This window comes from Rhododendron vialii, chromosome 4a (genome assembly GCF_030253575.1).
Source record: "Rhododendron vialii isolate Sample 1 chromosome 4a, ASM3025357v1".
In the NCBI taxonomy this organism is placed as follows: Eukaryota; Viridiplantae; Streptophyta; class Magnoliopsida; order Ericales; family Ericaceae; genus Rhododendron; species Rhododendron vialii.
The window spans coordinates 3,013,787-3,029,896 of record NC_080560.1 but is presented as its reverse complement, the minus strand read 5'-3'; the positions used below and the strand labels follow the sequence as shown (position 1 = coordinate 3,029,896).

Below are 16,110 nucleotides of genomic sequence, written 5' to 3'. Positions count from 1 at the left end.
GATTTTCTTATTTTCCTATCACTTTATTTCTTTACCAAATAAGTGGGGAGGAAATTTTTTTAGTTTTCCTTCATTTCCTTTCTTTTCCATAGGTTTCAAACAGTCCCTAAGAATTCCATTGATAACAAGGATTACAACTCACTGTGTGCAGCTATTACGACAAGCTGCTACGATAGGAATAAAGAGACCTATTAACAAATAACACATTCATATCAAAAGGAAACGCTTCCACATATTTCTAGGATATAATCTATTAAACATAGTTTAATTATTACGGACTCTCAAATAATTGATAAAGTAATAAGCATTAATGTCAGATTAAAGATATTGTTCGCAAGAAAAATTCTAATTTTCTAACCAAATTATTTTCTGACCAAATTTATATAGAACTCCTATTATGTTTGGTATATGATTTTAGACTTCCGTCTCCGCCTTCTTTTACGCCTATTATTCAAATGTTGGACAGTTTAGGCAGATGGGAGAGTACTAGAGTACTAACCCTTGGTGGTTAAATTTTTTAGTTTTCCTTCATTTCCTTTCTTTCCCATTAAGTTTTTTTTTTTGGCGCAATAGAAACAAGACCCATCAAATAAAGTATCAGAAGGTAAAATGAGCACCACATAATTTGGCTGCTTTCATATTCAAATCCACAACCTTAAAACTTCATCTACCAAGTGCCATGTTTCAGGTCAATGACCCCCATAAAAAACAGAGACTACAACAAAATTCCAACAAGAAAACAAAGCAGATCTTTTCTTGAAACAGGGGGGGGGGGGGAAAAAAACCCACAACAGATCGATCTACCGATTGTACTGGAGTTGAATATTTCAACTCCAGTACTACTTAAATACATCAACTCTAGCACAATTGTTCTTTATGAAATCTTTCTTTGCCGTTCAAGAAAACCGATTGTGCTGGAGATGATATATTTAAGTAGTACTGAAAGCTGTGAATTGCTGTGTTCTGTTCTAATCCCTCCAACTTAGTGTTGACAAACAGGATAATCACAGCAACAACACATGAATAGTTGCTTTACAACTAACAAACTAGTCCTTGGCTGAAAGCATTTTTATAGAAACCATCAACAGCATCCCCAAGAAGCCATAAAATTTGGAAAATAATCTTGTTAATGAACATTACCCTTAACCTGCAAAAGAGAGCGGAATAAAACAAGTTAATCTATTGATTCAAACTATAACTGTCTACAGAAAACATATGTCAGAAGTAAAGCTAAAGAAGCGAGGCTTGCGTCGATTCAATAATCTGCAGTAATTTATGTGTTGATCGTTGCAAAACCTTGACAGAATAAGAGAAGGATGATAATAGAATATGGTCGATTGGCATCAACGTGCATATGATGAAGAGATATTGACAGTGACAGACTTGAAGTAACTTTTCAATACCTCATAAGGTGTTACACCGGCGCAAGTCTTTCTCAATCCCATGACCAACTTTTTTTCGGGTTCAATCCTGTAAAATGTCACTGCAAGGAAGTATAACTATTAGTTCTAGTTTCCGATCACTAATAAGTGTGCATGCACGAAAAATCACAAGGCATGAGCACACATTACAAAATATGCAGACAATAGATAAATTTAGGAGACTTTGTGTCATTGCATAACCTAGAAAGTATCCAATATGATTGGAGAAGAAGGTCCATGCAGAGCCGTAAGTGAAGCACATAAATATAAAAACCCAAATACTGAGTATTTGAACTGAAGTAATAAAATAGCATAAATATGGAGAGATGGACAATTCAACTTGAACTCGGTATTGCGACCATGACAGGGTATGTTATGACCTGCAGTCATTGCAAGGCAACTCTCTAGTATCCCAAACAACATATACAAAAACTAATAAAAAATGTCAATGACAAAAGTCCACTCAAGTTCTTTTCCGCAAGTGATTCTCAACTTACCTATGTCACCTGCTTGCCATTGCATTGAACCGATATAATCTTTAAGCCCTTCAAGAACATACATCTTGCTGCCATTATTGAGCCAATAGCAGAAGTGGAATCCCCATTCCTTGCCTTCTGTGTCCTGGATTTTGACAGGACACCCATGCGGGGAAGTAATTTGGGGGAAAAATGCCTGTTTGATGGTTAGGGTTATGAGCACAATCAAAGCTCTTAGAGCATTTAACATCGACTATTATCTGATAATACATATTGTACAAATGTATTACAATGGGCACCTACAGCATCAGCAAGCAGAGCTGATCATATGTGTGTTAAGCATGCCGATAACAGAGTGGTGCGCAAAGTGCACTGTGAACAGACTAGAAAGACAAGTACAACCCCACCAGCATAATGGCAGCCTGCGCCCATAGAATCACCTTAGATAGGTTCAAATGGGAAGTTTCATTGGTCCATGGTGTTTGTTCAATATTTTAAGGTTTCAACCACTGACAAAAAAAGTACATTAGAAAGGTGGAATACTGCTTTTTGAACCATTTAGCAATAAGTTCTTCCATACAAGAAATGAAGATTCTTAAGATATATGAACTACAGCGTCACACATGGAAAAAAAATTACCACCAAGAAATCTAGGCCACAGGTAATACAGTAAGCCAATACAGTCCTCAAAGCAAAGTAAGCAGAATGAAGAACTGATAGCAACCAATTTAAGAAGTTTACAGACTCACTTCTGCACATCTTTTGGGTATCACGAGACGTGCCAGCTTGTGATCAGCGTCACTAGCAGACAATAATTTCTCGAACAAAGGAATGACAACAGATTTTGTTCTCACATATAGTCAAGGATTATTGACTTGAAAGTAAGACAAACTAGAAATCCCATTAAAGGTATGAAATGCCACATTAGAGCTATGGATGGCGACTGTTTAAAATCGAAGTGTATTTGGTAAGAAAAACTGGCTTCAGAATCTCAGATGACTTTCATCATAGATTGATATGCAGCTAAAGAGTCTATTAACGAATTCGAAACCAACGAGATGCATAAAAATTAGAGGATACTTTCTGCCGATCTGTTGTAACTCTAGATCAGTCACCCGAGGCCAATATTGAGGATCTATCTGGATTCGCTTAGCAGCATCCCCTTGAGTTTCTCCATTTCCTATTTGAGTTTCGGAATGGAGACATCGTTTTCGAGCCTGAAATTACGACTGTTAAAAGGAAATTCATTTTGTACCCCGACACCAATAATAGTGGGCAAATCCTGATATTGCTGCAGAATCCATGGTTGGGCTGTCATAAATACTGGTTCCAGTGGGAAAATGCTCTCGTACCATAAAACCAGAGTGTGGGTGGGTGGGTGTTGTGTTTGTGTGTGTGTATAGACATTAATGGAAAAAGTGAGGACAATTAATCTGATTAGGGAAACCATGAACCATTGATATCATGACAACTTGGAAAGTTATTTGCGTAAGAGGCAGAAAGTCAAAAAGAATGAGATGAGAAAGAAAGTAGTATCCTATTACCAGAATGAAATTCATCCTCGAACATTGCATGCAGACCACTCCACCGAAATCCAACAGCGTAAATGCTAGGAATGACACAATGCACCCACAGTGAACCATCTGCTACGGAAGTTTGGATTAGCAAGTTATTGGCGTGCTGAAACCAAGTATCTCTGATGGATTCTCTAGAGATCCACCACCTATTCTTAGGAAGAAAAATCTGCAGAATTAACAACTTCTCAACTAACCTTTCCACAAGATTCGCAGTCCCTCCAACCCTCATCATTTGAATGAAATGTTTCACAGAATCTTCCCTCTTCATACAAGGAACTAAATGCACAATGGAAAGAGTAAGATGATGAAATGGTATGTCAGCGCATAATAGTTGTCAATTTCATCCTTCCAAACTTCACCATAGGGTAAGTAAGAAGAACAAGTAAAGATAAATGAAGACTGTCCAGTTAGGACCATACGCTAACACACCCAATGCAATTTAAACCAAAAGAAAGATCTTTAACAATTCAGACGACTAACAAGTTCATGATATAGCACCATACATAAACCAAACGTTCAGACATCTATGTTCCTGTGCTAAGCAATCAATTTTTTTTTTCTTCAAATGAAATATCATCTACACTACTTTGTTTCAGTTTGTGCTAGTGTAAAATAGGTACACAAGCATACAGAAGGCCACTCTTGCTCTTTTGGGTGGTCATAGTTTTGCAATGTTAAACTTGGAGTAATACAGTATCACATCATACTTCTCAATCTTTGATCAATTTGAATACAGTACATGCACACAAAAGAAAGTTACTCAATACTCGCATCTAATGTTCTGGGTGCTGGTTTTTTGGATGTTAGTGATAGACTAACACTACTTCATCACATAAGGTAAATCCTTTTATAGCGAACTATCTATTGTGTAATGCACTCTCATTCAACTACTTTTCAGTAGACCGATGTATAATCTTTGTTTTCTGATAAGATCTTATGAGATCCCGCACAGTGTAGAGGTAGACCTGTTGTAAGTACAACCCTCTAGATGCCACAAGTCCTACATAGATGAAATGTGGAGACCTCGTGCCCAGCCACACCTGGGCACCATCTTGCTCCGAAGGAAGAGGGGCCACTAGCTCCTTAAAGAAGCTTCCGCGAACAGTAAAAAGGACTGTTTTCAAATACAGTCCCATTCAAATAACTGCACCCAAGTGGAAAGGCAGCTGTGCTTGTAAGGACCACCGGGGCACAGAGCCACCAACGAGTATAACAACACCAGCACGCAAGCTGCTTGCCCACCACTTCTCCATGAAAGATATACGTTGGATGTTTCCACATCACCGCATCACTCAGCAGAGCATGACACCTTGTAGGTACTAGGTAGTATCACAGGCTAATTGTGTTGCTTCGTAACTACCACTCCCACCCAATGATACAACTGTCTAGGCCTGAACATGAGATGGAAGGTATTCCTTGAAAAGGTCAAACAAAGGAGTACATCACAAGCATCCAATGCAAGTTGTCCCCCACCCATGTTCGACCACTGTACAAGGGAAATCTCCACCACCCTACCAACAATGCCTTCTCCATCTAGTCTTTTCCTCTTCGACAACTGCCACACTTCTCTCTAGTCTCTCGTAAGGGTGCTCAGCTCTCACGTCCGACAGTTTCCAGGCATCACCAGCACCAGGTGCCCACCAACTTCCCATAATGGTCTCCTAGCACAGCCACCTCATCTACACCAACACACAACTGAAGATCATATTTGTCATGTTGCACAACAGCTAGCATCCATAATTAAACTATGACTCTCCCAACCGTAACAGTATGGCAATGAAAAATCATAGTTATACTCCTATATCACCATGTTAATTAGGATATCCAAATCTCAAAAGACATCGAAGTTAAATCTCATATGCATCACCAACTACAATTCCAATTCACCACTTCAGCAACATTAGAACTATGCATAAGTCATAACCCCAATTTTTCCTTGTGTAATCCTAAGTCCCAACTCCAATGCCTTCAAGAAAAGCTCAAGGAACACAACTATACAACTATGTCCGCAGCTAGACACAATATGTAGCACCAATTGCAACAAAAAACAGTCCACATTCGACCAACGAAGACTGATTTCAAGATTGCTTGACAAGCAAGAAAACAAAACAAAACAAAAAAACTTATTCACAAAGAGAACAAAACCCATCAAGTTCAAAAATCAGAGGAATGAAATGACTAATACAACATCTTAAAGAGTTACATAAGGTGATCAGAAACACTACGACTAGTCAACTAACCTGTTCATTCAAACAAATCCGCAAACATAAGGCTAGCAGGAATACCAAAACCCATCAACGTAAGAGATTATTTTGGGCCCCAAGGCACCGCCACGTGTTGCCCAGACCCCTCACCACCCCACAACAATGTGGGACAACACACTTAGTCTTGAGCCCACAACAAGTGTGTGGTGGTGGAGGCTCGGGGGCTGAATAATTTTCTCAGTCAACATAGATGATAGATGGCTAGACATGAACCAGAACATATGCATACCCACACACATAGAAAGAGAGAGAGAGAGGGGGGGGGGAGGGGTTACGCGCATCGATTGCAGAGCTGAGCGAACTGTCCGCTCCGGAGCCGCCAGCCGTTGCGGAAGTGGGTGGAGTTGGAGTCGCGGCACTGGAAGCAGGCTTTTGTAGAGGATGAGGAAGCCATTGAAGCCAAGAACAGACAGTGCAGAGAGAGAGAGAGTCTTGAAATGAATGGAAATTGGTGTTTTTGAGGGATAAAGACGGAGGGAATGGAAGACAGTGGGGCTGTGTAATTATGACACGAGTCAATGGCTCTTTTTATAGACTTGAAGAGGATTCCAGTGTGGACTGTGGATAGATATTTTCAGACTTAATGGAATTGATTTCTATATTTTCTTTTTTGATATTTATTACATTTTTTTTGTCTTTTAGCAAAAAAAAAAAAATACACTTTAAACACTAAAATCTATAAAAAAAGAAGAAGGTATGATTATTGAAAAAGGGAGTGTAAAAATTAATTCCCTCTGATTATTGTAAATACGGCTAATTTTAGTTTTATCAAAAAATTATTCGAGTTGTCAAAACATTTGGATTAAGAGAAAAAACACCTGCCGAACTTAAAATTAGGCAAAATCCTCTATATATTTTTTTAAAAATTTGAATATTAAGTTGGCAAGATTTTGAGAGACAAAAAGGTCTTTAGATTCTGCGGTTTGATCAATGATTTATTATAATAGACATTGATAAAATTCTTCTCTTTAATACTAGCATCTTATGAGCTATAGTGGGGCTTAAGAGACTTCGGCCCCACCCCATTTTAGTAGAAATATTATTTGCATAAATTTTTATTGGTATTTAGTAAAATTTATTGAGGCAAGTGGCAGTAGATTAGGCTTCATCTCGACGAGAGAAGTTTAAAGCCAAAAAAAAAAAGTTTTTTAAAGACGAAAAAACACCAAATATTGTCTTTTTTGTTTAAAGTAATGTATTATACGAATTTTTTAAATATTGGTCCATGTTTTTATATTTTCCTGATTCCTCTCGTCGAGATAAATGATTAATCTCAAAAATTATGACGAAAATTTCAACAAAAAATTACGAAAAGTAAAAAATACTAAAAAAAAATTGAAATTTTTTGTTAAAAACAATGCAACCTTAAACTTAAGATGTTAATTTCGAAAGTGTATTTTTTAAGAGCTTGTGGTAGGTAGATTGTGCTACACTGCCATTGTTATTCCCAAAATTAGAAGATAATATTTAGAAAGAGATTGTGAAAGTGAAACAGAGAACAAGTTGATAGCTATTAGCTGAGTCAGTTGACTCTTTGAATATCAAAGAAATCCGGACAGGGGATGCTGCCAAGTGGAGTAGCATTCAAAGCAGTGCTCAATGATTGATTCGGCTATTCATCTCGGTATAGACAGTTTGGAGACTTTGTTCTTTTGGACTTCACTTAAACTTAATTTAAATTTGAAAATTTTATCCTTATTTGAATTTTTTTTATTTGTTAGTTTTGTGTCGAACTTTTACGGGTTATTGATTCGTCTCAACGAGAGGAATCGGAAAAGTAAATATTTTTTTACTTTTACCAAAGTATTTTGAGAAATAACCACTTTTAAGCGAAAAAAATGTCATTTTTGCTCGGATAAGATTCGAATCTGAATTGTCCTTTGCTCGGTTAAGATCCGAATCCGTTGATTGCTAAAATGAACAACCGAATCAGCCGGTCTGCATCCGCTGCGCAGGGTGGTCCTTGGCAGCATTATTCCAAAGGAATCCATACATGATTCCTCCAAGGCTGAATCTGCCGCCACCTGGTCTCCTGAGCTGACCAACACACCGCCTGGTCGGGCCAATCATAATCTGTCGGCCGGTCCACAACGTATAGTTGGGCTACAAACAGAGTGGGCTAGGCTAGGCTAGGCTCACTTGGGCTCGTGCAAACATATATGCATATGCAGTCCTATTATTTTGATCCTCCAGAAAAATTATTCAAAATAATAAAGTTTTTATTTTATTTTAAGAAACATGAAAGTTCCATTTCAAGGAAGAACGACGTACAATGATACTTTTTGTTTTGTCCGTATTTTAGTTAACACTAACTAAAGCGACTCTCCCGTCAAGCTCACCCTCTCAATACATTAAAACTCCATTCATAACAATACCAAGTACAAAATTAATCATTCCCCGTAAGGGTGGCTCTTGCCAACTTACGAACAACTTGAAACACAGACCGTTTTAACTTTTACAAGTGACAAAGAAGAAACCCTACTAGAAACACACACTATTCGTGAAATTATACAGGCAAGCCAGATGTCTAGAGCGATATCCTTGCGCAAAAACTTCACTAGGAGCAAGCTGTCTTGTAAGCACCATGACATTGGAAATGGAAATTCCCTGTTTAGAGCACCATCGAATAGCGCTTCAAAACAGTCCAGTCAGGCCTCCACCTCCACCTCCGCCGTCATGGTTGCAGACAGCATAGCATCCTTTCCCCCCTCTGTGACATCGCTCAACTTCTCGATCCTCAACCGCTACCCAAGCAAAAGCTCCCATAAGCGATCATCCTTCTGCCGTGCTCCATCGATCTATAATTCTTTGTCATACATACTAATTCCTTCATCAAAAATGCTAGATAACTGAATTACATGACACATAATTATACGAGTATATTATATCGATCACAATTAATCGATCCTATCAAAACCGTACAAACAAAGTGATTAAGCACGCTCAAAATGTCACTGCAACAATCGTTCACGACCTTGGGATGAAAGTTTATACATACGTACGTTATCCCACACTATCCTAAATTCTTTACTTCGTGACAGAAAGTTTTACCCCTTTTTTTGGGTAATGCTGCATGCCAAGGTTTCAGAGCCAATTTGTGCACACCTTGAACTAATTTTTACAGCCCCCTCACAATTTTTTCACACGCTTACGCACAAGAGTGTGGTGGCCCCAAGAATTACTGGCTTTTACGTTTCTATTTCAACGTCAATGTTTGCAGTAGTTGAACTTGTGGCAGCTATATATTAAGATTATGTTCCTTATTTTAGGTCCAAAACTGTCAGTACGTGACTGAGGGTGGGTCTAAATGGAATGGTAGTAAATTAGATCATAGATGTGGGTACTGAGATGTTACACTAAACCTTGCTTTTATTTGGTTTGTATATACTGGATAAAAACAATGATGGTTACGTGACAATTATAGTTACGTGACAATTAGGGATTCCAGAAAATTATTGGTATGGGATTCGACTCCCGTCCCGTGCTGTCAATTTCTATCTCGGACCAATTTATACGGAACCATGTCCCGACTTTAATTAGTCCAACTGTCCAACTAGAGAACGATGAATGAACTTTTTGCATTAGTCGATTTTTGAGTCGGATACCGATTTAGCATAGTGCAAGTGGGTCTCCACTTTTCACCCACTCTCACACAACAAACCTTGAGCCTACACTTAGTTGTAGTTGGAGAACTCAATTGACTGACTTAATGAACACAACCAACACATTAATGAACTTATCTATTGTTTGTTTATAATCTTTAATGGTCTTATTTGGATCCAATAACCTGCTCCATAGGCAATAACTGCAATTTATTATTCTGTTGGGGTGTTATGGTTCAGTGGATAGAGGGCAAGTAATGCCAAACTCATGAGACAGTTTTTGGAAATCATAAGAGCATCTACAGTGGTATAATCAAAATTAAAAGGTTGTTAAGGTTAGGAATATTTACTCAAAAAAGAGCTCATATTGGAATAACCAAATTTAATAACCTCTTAGCAACTCATCAAATTTTGGCCATTGGATAATCAAAACTAATAACTTTTTGCTAATAATCAAATTTAGTTCTCCCCATATTTTCTCAATCAAGTACACCATCATTACACAAAAACCTTATCTCTCTTTCATTTTCAACATATTTCTAAGAAAAATACTTTTAAAAATAGTCTTTATTTTTATGCAAAAATAGTTTATTTCAAAACAGTTTTTTTATTAACTTTTTCCCTTTTTTTTTTAAATCAAAAATTTTCAAAAAACGATTTTCTCCTCTTCTAATAACCCTTTTTTATTAGTTTGAAAACTATTTTAAAAAAATTGTTTTCTATGTCACAATTTCTAGATTTTTATAAGTTGAAAAAGCGATGTGGCAAGTTTTAGTTATTCAATTTTGATTATACCATTGTGGGCATCTACATTGTTAACTTTAACAACCTCTTAAATGAATAACTAAAAGATGATGTGACAACTTTTGACTATCCACTTTTGATTATTCCACTGTGGATGCTCTAAGGTCATGGTAAAAGGTAGAGTAATTATAGAAATTAACAAGGAATCCCTATTTGTTGTACAATTTCTGAAACAGGGAGAAATGTATATTGATATAGGGTGCATCGTAGTTTAATAAAAGGAGCAATAGTTTGTTTTTCAATAGAGAAAATTTGAGAAGATTACAAATAAGCAAACTCAGTTGATTTCATTCAGGTGCAACTTTGGAAAAACAAGGAGCAACTTAGATCCATATAAGTTGCCATGGATTTGAATAAGAGGAGCAATAGTTAAGTTTTTCAAAAATAAGAGAACCAACCGGAACTGACTATTGCCCGCCTCTATTTCTGGTCTCTTGTACAAAACGGGATACATCATTATATAGGAAGAACAAGACGTAGAGATGCCTAACTCCCACAATGAATTAGGGAATTCAATTCGGGCATAAACCTCATCATGGGGAGTTATAAGCCAAGTGTAACTCCAGACTCTTTAGCGACGCATCCAGATTTGTTGAACCAACCGGAGGCCTTTCGATTGTCTCGGAAGATCCTCTGTAAGCCTCGATTTTATTCATCCCAATTTTTTGGAAAATTTCCAATAGTTCTTTGCGTGAACGGCTTGAATTATAATTGTGAATTCGACAGACCAACCAAATAGGAATATGAAGGGATTTGTGGATTGATTTGGTCGAGTTTCTCCTTAGTTGGGATTGGGTCCTTTTAACTGGGTCCCGTGCCAACTACTAATTGTACCATAAACTCATATATATGGATTGTGGACCATGCAGTTGTGTTCTTATTAATAACCACCATAATATATAAATGCATTCCATAAAAGGGCATTCTACTTCCAAACAAAATGATTTATCACAATTTCTTTCCAACTTCCTCTCAAGTATGAGCAATGATTAGAAATCATGGAGGCACATGGGGACACAAAATGAGATATTCGGTAGACAATGAGTGCCTCAAAAACTATAGTAGAGATCTTTGGCCGGGAATACTACATGGCAATATATGCCACATGCTTATCCGGAAGTACCCAATAGTTGGCCACTAAATACACGGTATTTGAAAAGAACTAGTTTAATCTTCAAAAAGATGGAGGATTTCATATGGTCTCTCCTCTATAAGATTCATACTTTTTTGAATAAAATTAGTTTCACACTCATGTGAGTTGAATACAAGACACACTCTTTCTTTCGGTAGCCTAGTGGTTACTCCCAAGTGATTTGAGTGGTCAACAGGTTCAAAGTTCGAGTCCTTGTGCTAATGATGTCCTTTCAAATTTTGCCATCCTACGGTGTTTGGCTGTGTAATTCCACTAGCCCTTCTTGGGGCAGTAGTTGTTATAGCTCTCGAAGCCCACTGCGGATCCAAAGTCTATGCTCATGTCAAAAGAAGGGCTGCTACGCCTGGTCATCCCCTCCTCCACCCTTCGTACTTAATAACTTTGTTATTATAAACAAGTTTCAACCTATGTTTATAAGCTTGTTAAAGTTAGAGTTTTGATGTATCAATTGAACCTAGCAATTTTGTTCTTGCCAGTTGCCATGCACATTTCAAGAATTGCTAACATAGTTACATGAAGTTCGACATTGCTGCTGAATTTTACATAACATTTCGCTTTACTTAAAAACTCTCCATTTGTATTTGCCATATATACTTTCGTAGATCTCTTTTCATTTTGTTTCATGAATCAACACACATCGCATTGCTATTTATGCCGACTATGGAAGCGTAAAATTTTAAGCGAGATTTGGTTAATTTGGATACTGTATGCAACGGTGATTCTAAATATGAAATGGGGAATCTTGAAGTGCAACCCGCACTGTAGGGGCTGTAGGACGGTTGATCCGGCCGTCTATTTTGACGCTGACGGTTCGAATTTAATTTGAACGTCGATTGATCCGAACCGTTTATTGTTTGGATTAAAATTCGAACCGTCTATTACCAAAATATACGGCGGAATTTGTTAACCTAAAAGCTAATTACTAGTACATCCTTGGTGGCTGGTGCAATGGTGACTCGTGTATATGGTATTGTCATGCTATACTATCTATCTCAGCGTACTAGGTGGGGGACTTCTCGATCGGTTGACTGGTGAGAGAAAATTTTGATTCCCTTCACTAGTACGTAATTTGAGACATTATATATTGTGACTTTTGTCAGTGACAGCAAATAATATATAAAGAATATGGGAAACCAGGGATCCAGATCTCACAAAATATCAAAGTCATATCCTGACGAGAGAAACTTTGAAAAAATTATTCACGGTTTCACGCGATCTTGGCCATCTATTTCGGTTTTGAATGGTTCGGATTTAAATAAAAAATTTCTGGGGAAGAGTTGAACTTTTTTCCGAAATTTTTTTATTAGCATTTGGATCATTCAAAACACTTTTGAACGATCGAAATTGACTCTGTAAACAACTATTCATGACTCCGCCGTTAAAAAGATTTTCTCTATCCTTACTCTCTTAATAACCAACATAGGGTGGTCAATGTTCACGTGGATGGCGCCTGGAAGGAGGAAATTATTAGAGTGGTCTGGATTTTACGGCAAACTACTCTTTGATGCCAGTGGTAGACACAAAATTTATGTCTACTAGGGACCCAAATTACAGTATTTCTATATTGATAATAGAAAATATATTTTATAAGTACATAATATATATTACTCGTGAGATTTGAAGAAGAGACGATATTATATATATGTATGCGGCCATCGGTTACATGCAACCTAAAAAATGATTAATAACTTAAAATTTTGGATTTTTTTTTATAACACAGGTGTTCGAGCCAGCTTATGCACACATCGACTAATCCTAGGGGCCCAATCTTGCCGCCCACCCACTTGCGTAAAAACCAATTAAAGTCGGAGCAAAGTTTCATATACACTGGCCCCAAAGCTGTTGATAGCACCTGAAACATTTCGAACGTGAGACCTTTGAAGGAAGCAAACCCCTAAGTCTCAAGTCTTGACCACTAAGCCAACCCTTTAAGGTTAATTTTAGGGGATTTTAACCCCCACACATATAGAAGTTCTAAGAAATTTTTTCACTCAAACGACTTGTAAGAGCTAATCTTATAGATTTTTTTTTAATTAACTTAAAAATTAGAATAATACGCGAGATCATTTGGAGTAGTAAAGGGGCCCATGTCCCCCCTTGCGACCGCTCGTTGTCATGCTCCAGCTCCAACCCCTTATAAAAGATTATAAAAGTTCAGCGCAAAGATATCCATTAAACTCATGATCGTCTAGCATAAGAGGGATTCATTCGTTCATACATGTTTCCATTACAGACGGGCATCACCTTTTGAGTAGAGCTACTGCAGATCGATCTGAATATTCCTTTGTATTTTTGTTTTGTAGTCCTGTAAATTATAGTATTTATTTATCTAAAATGAAGTTCTTGTCCTTGAAAAGGAAAAAAACTGTATCCATACAAGCATATGTATCTACGACCATACTCAAAAGAACCAAAAAGATGCAAAAAGTCCAGGATCACCCCATTTCCACCCATCTTTTCCACCGCTGCATGTGGGTCCACTCCGGACCCCACAGAATACAGAAAATATTCATAAATTTGAAAATACTTTTTTATAGGGCCTGTAAATAATCAACTCAATCGCAAATCGATAGGTATATTTTCTGAATTCGTAGAGGTAAAACTGCTCAACTGCTCAGTTTTGCCTCTGCGAATTCAGAAAACATACCTACCGATATGCCATAAAGCTGGTTTTTTACAGAACCACATAAAAAGAATATTTTAAAATTTATAAATATTTTTTTGCATTTTTGTATGAAGAGATGAAAAAGAAAGGTGGGAATAGAGCGGTGAGCGTAGCACTACTGAAAAAGCAGCATGATGGCTGATGGGCCACCTCTTTTGTGAATCCACCAAGCACATGCCATTGCCATCCATAGGTGAAACAGAAGTGCATAGAATTGGTGCACAACATGCTGAGCACAAAAAGGTTACCCATATTATCAACCAAAGGAAAAGAAGAAAATGACAAGCATTAAAAAGTTCCAAAACCAAAAAGGAGAATATAGGGATTAGGAGGCTTTTTTGCCCATCTTTTTTTAAATAGAGTAGTTTTGGTGAGACTTGGCCCAATACTTTTTGGCCCTTTTCCCCTTGATTATAGGGGGCCACGTTTCCCTTATCATCTACTACCTTCCCCTTATAAATAATTAAGACAATGTTTAAAGTTTTTTTTTCAACGGCAAGCACCCGTCGCTAACTATTTGCGACGACTAAAGCCACTTTTTTGTGTCGGCCTTATTCCCGACTCAAAGGAGCAAAAAATTGTGAAAATTAAACCCAGAAATCCTATTACATGTCCTCAATAATGATTACACGTATTATTCCCGTATGAAGATGCATGTACCAAAACGTACAGGCAGCCGAAACAATTTCTTGAAGTAATTTGCTAAATAATATAGTGGGAAATATGCTAGTTTGTTGTGACAATGTAGTATAATCTTGACATCAACCTTGTTAACAATGCTTACAACGTAGTACAATCTTGACATCAGCCTTGTTAGCAATGCTCGTGGCATTCTCTTCTTGGGAGGATACAGAAGCAAGATAACTTGAATGTCAGAAACTATGATAAATTTGAGTGCATGGGGTACAAAATTAAGGATTTAATTTCAGTAAACACTTGGTGGAAAATATAGAAATTAATAAAATTTAAAACTCCATTGGTTGAGGGTCAATATGGCCAATTTATCTCTAAAGTTCAAACTAATTCCCTCCTGGCTTGTGAGGCCGCATTCAACAAACTTTGACTTTTAGATACTTTCCTAGTTTGAATTTTAATAATTAATCTCAGCATGGTTCAAAAAAGGGAAATGATATTGGCACTCCAAAAAATAAAGGAAAGTGGCTTTGAAATTACACTGATTTTGGAGTGCCAATATCATTTCCCTTCAAAAAATTATAAGGAAATGGTTCAACCATAATTTATTTGCTCCATAAGGTGAAGAGAAACTAACATGTAGAAAATTTTACAGTGAAATCTGGTTAGGCTAAGTTTGGACAAACCTTTTAGAGTCTTTTTGATTATTTCAAAGAAAATGTGATTGAGTTGAAGACAACTTGTTTGGGCTAAATTTGTTGTCTTCGTGTTGAGGCTAAAATTCATTATTGTATTATGGTAAAGAAACCTTTCTCGGAGACAACCATAAAATCTCTTCGCACTTAGTCTAAACACTTTTTTTTTTAACTCAATCAAAAAGCCTAGAAAGTCATTGGAGAAGTTAGTCCAACTCACCCACAAAATATTACTAGATTAAATCACAACGATAAAAGACTTGCAATTATGGTAACGTTAAAATCTCAAGTAGAAATGCATCCCACCTCTTGTTTGATTCTCTTGCGAAACATTGTCGTAAAATAATTTTTGCACTCCACTTTGTTATATATGCATCATAAAATTTGTATTATAGCGTCCTTTAAAATTCTGTTGTATGAAATTTTAAATACCAGAACACAATTCCGAAGTGCATTTAGAAATGGAGTGCAAAATTTATTTTCTCGTACTATTTTGCAAGTACCATGAATATATTTTCGTTTTCATTTGTTACGTCTACGAGTCGTTTTGCTATTTCAACAGTTAGTCTTTTGCAAGGTTGAAACTGTCATTCATCTTTTTAATGACAGTTTCAACCCCGAAAAACTGCCATTCAAAGCACCTCCATGTTGTCATTAGAAAAACAAAAAGCCCCAGCTAATAAGCTGGCAATGGATATTTTTAGCATATAGGGTTAGAAATGGTAATTCCAAAGTTTTTAAAATTTAAATTCAGAAAAGGTATCCGGTAGTCTGCACCTGCTCCAGAACATTCATTCCCCAATTTAGCCTCTTCCCCTGT

The 16,110-nt window shown here is 37.0% G+C and overlaps 1 protein-coding gene across 2 annotated transcripts; it reads right to left on the bottom strand.

Annotated features, from left to right (window-relative positions):
* Window positions 1–610: 610 nt before the first annotated feature.
* Window positions 611–6,244, bottom strand: LOC131323308 (B3 domain-containing protein Os07g0563300-like). 2 transcript variants are annotated; one of them, XM_058355022.1, is made up of 8 exons: window positions 6,014–6,244; window positions 3,669–3,750; window positions 3,442–3,543; window positions 2,978–3,114; window positions 2,647–2,746; window positions 1,919–2,093; window positions 1,404–1,483; window positions 611–1,147 (listed from the first exon to the last, which is right to left on the bottom strand). In XM_058355022.1, the coding sequence occupies exons 1-8, from the start codon at window positions 6,130–6,132 to the stop codon at window positions 1,127–1,129; spliced, it is 816 nt and encodes a 271-aa protein (XP_058211005.1). In that variant the 5' UTR covers window positions 6,133–6,244; the 3' UTR covers window positions 611–1,126. The 2 variants fall into 2 exon arrangements, with proteins under 2 accessions (XP_058211005.1, XP_058211006.1); XM_058355023.1 differs by having other exon boundaries at window positions 3,442–3,540; window positions 6,014–6,243.
* Between the last annotated feature and the right edge of the window lie 9,866 nt (window positions 6,245–16,110).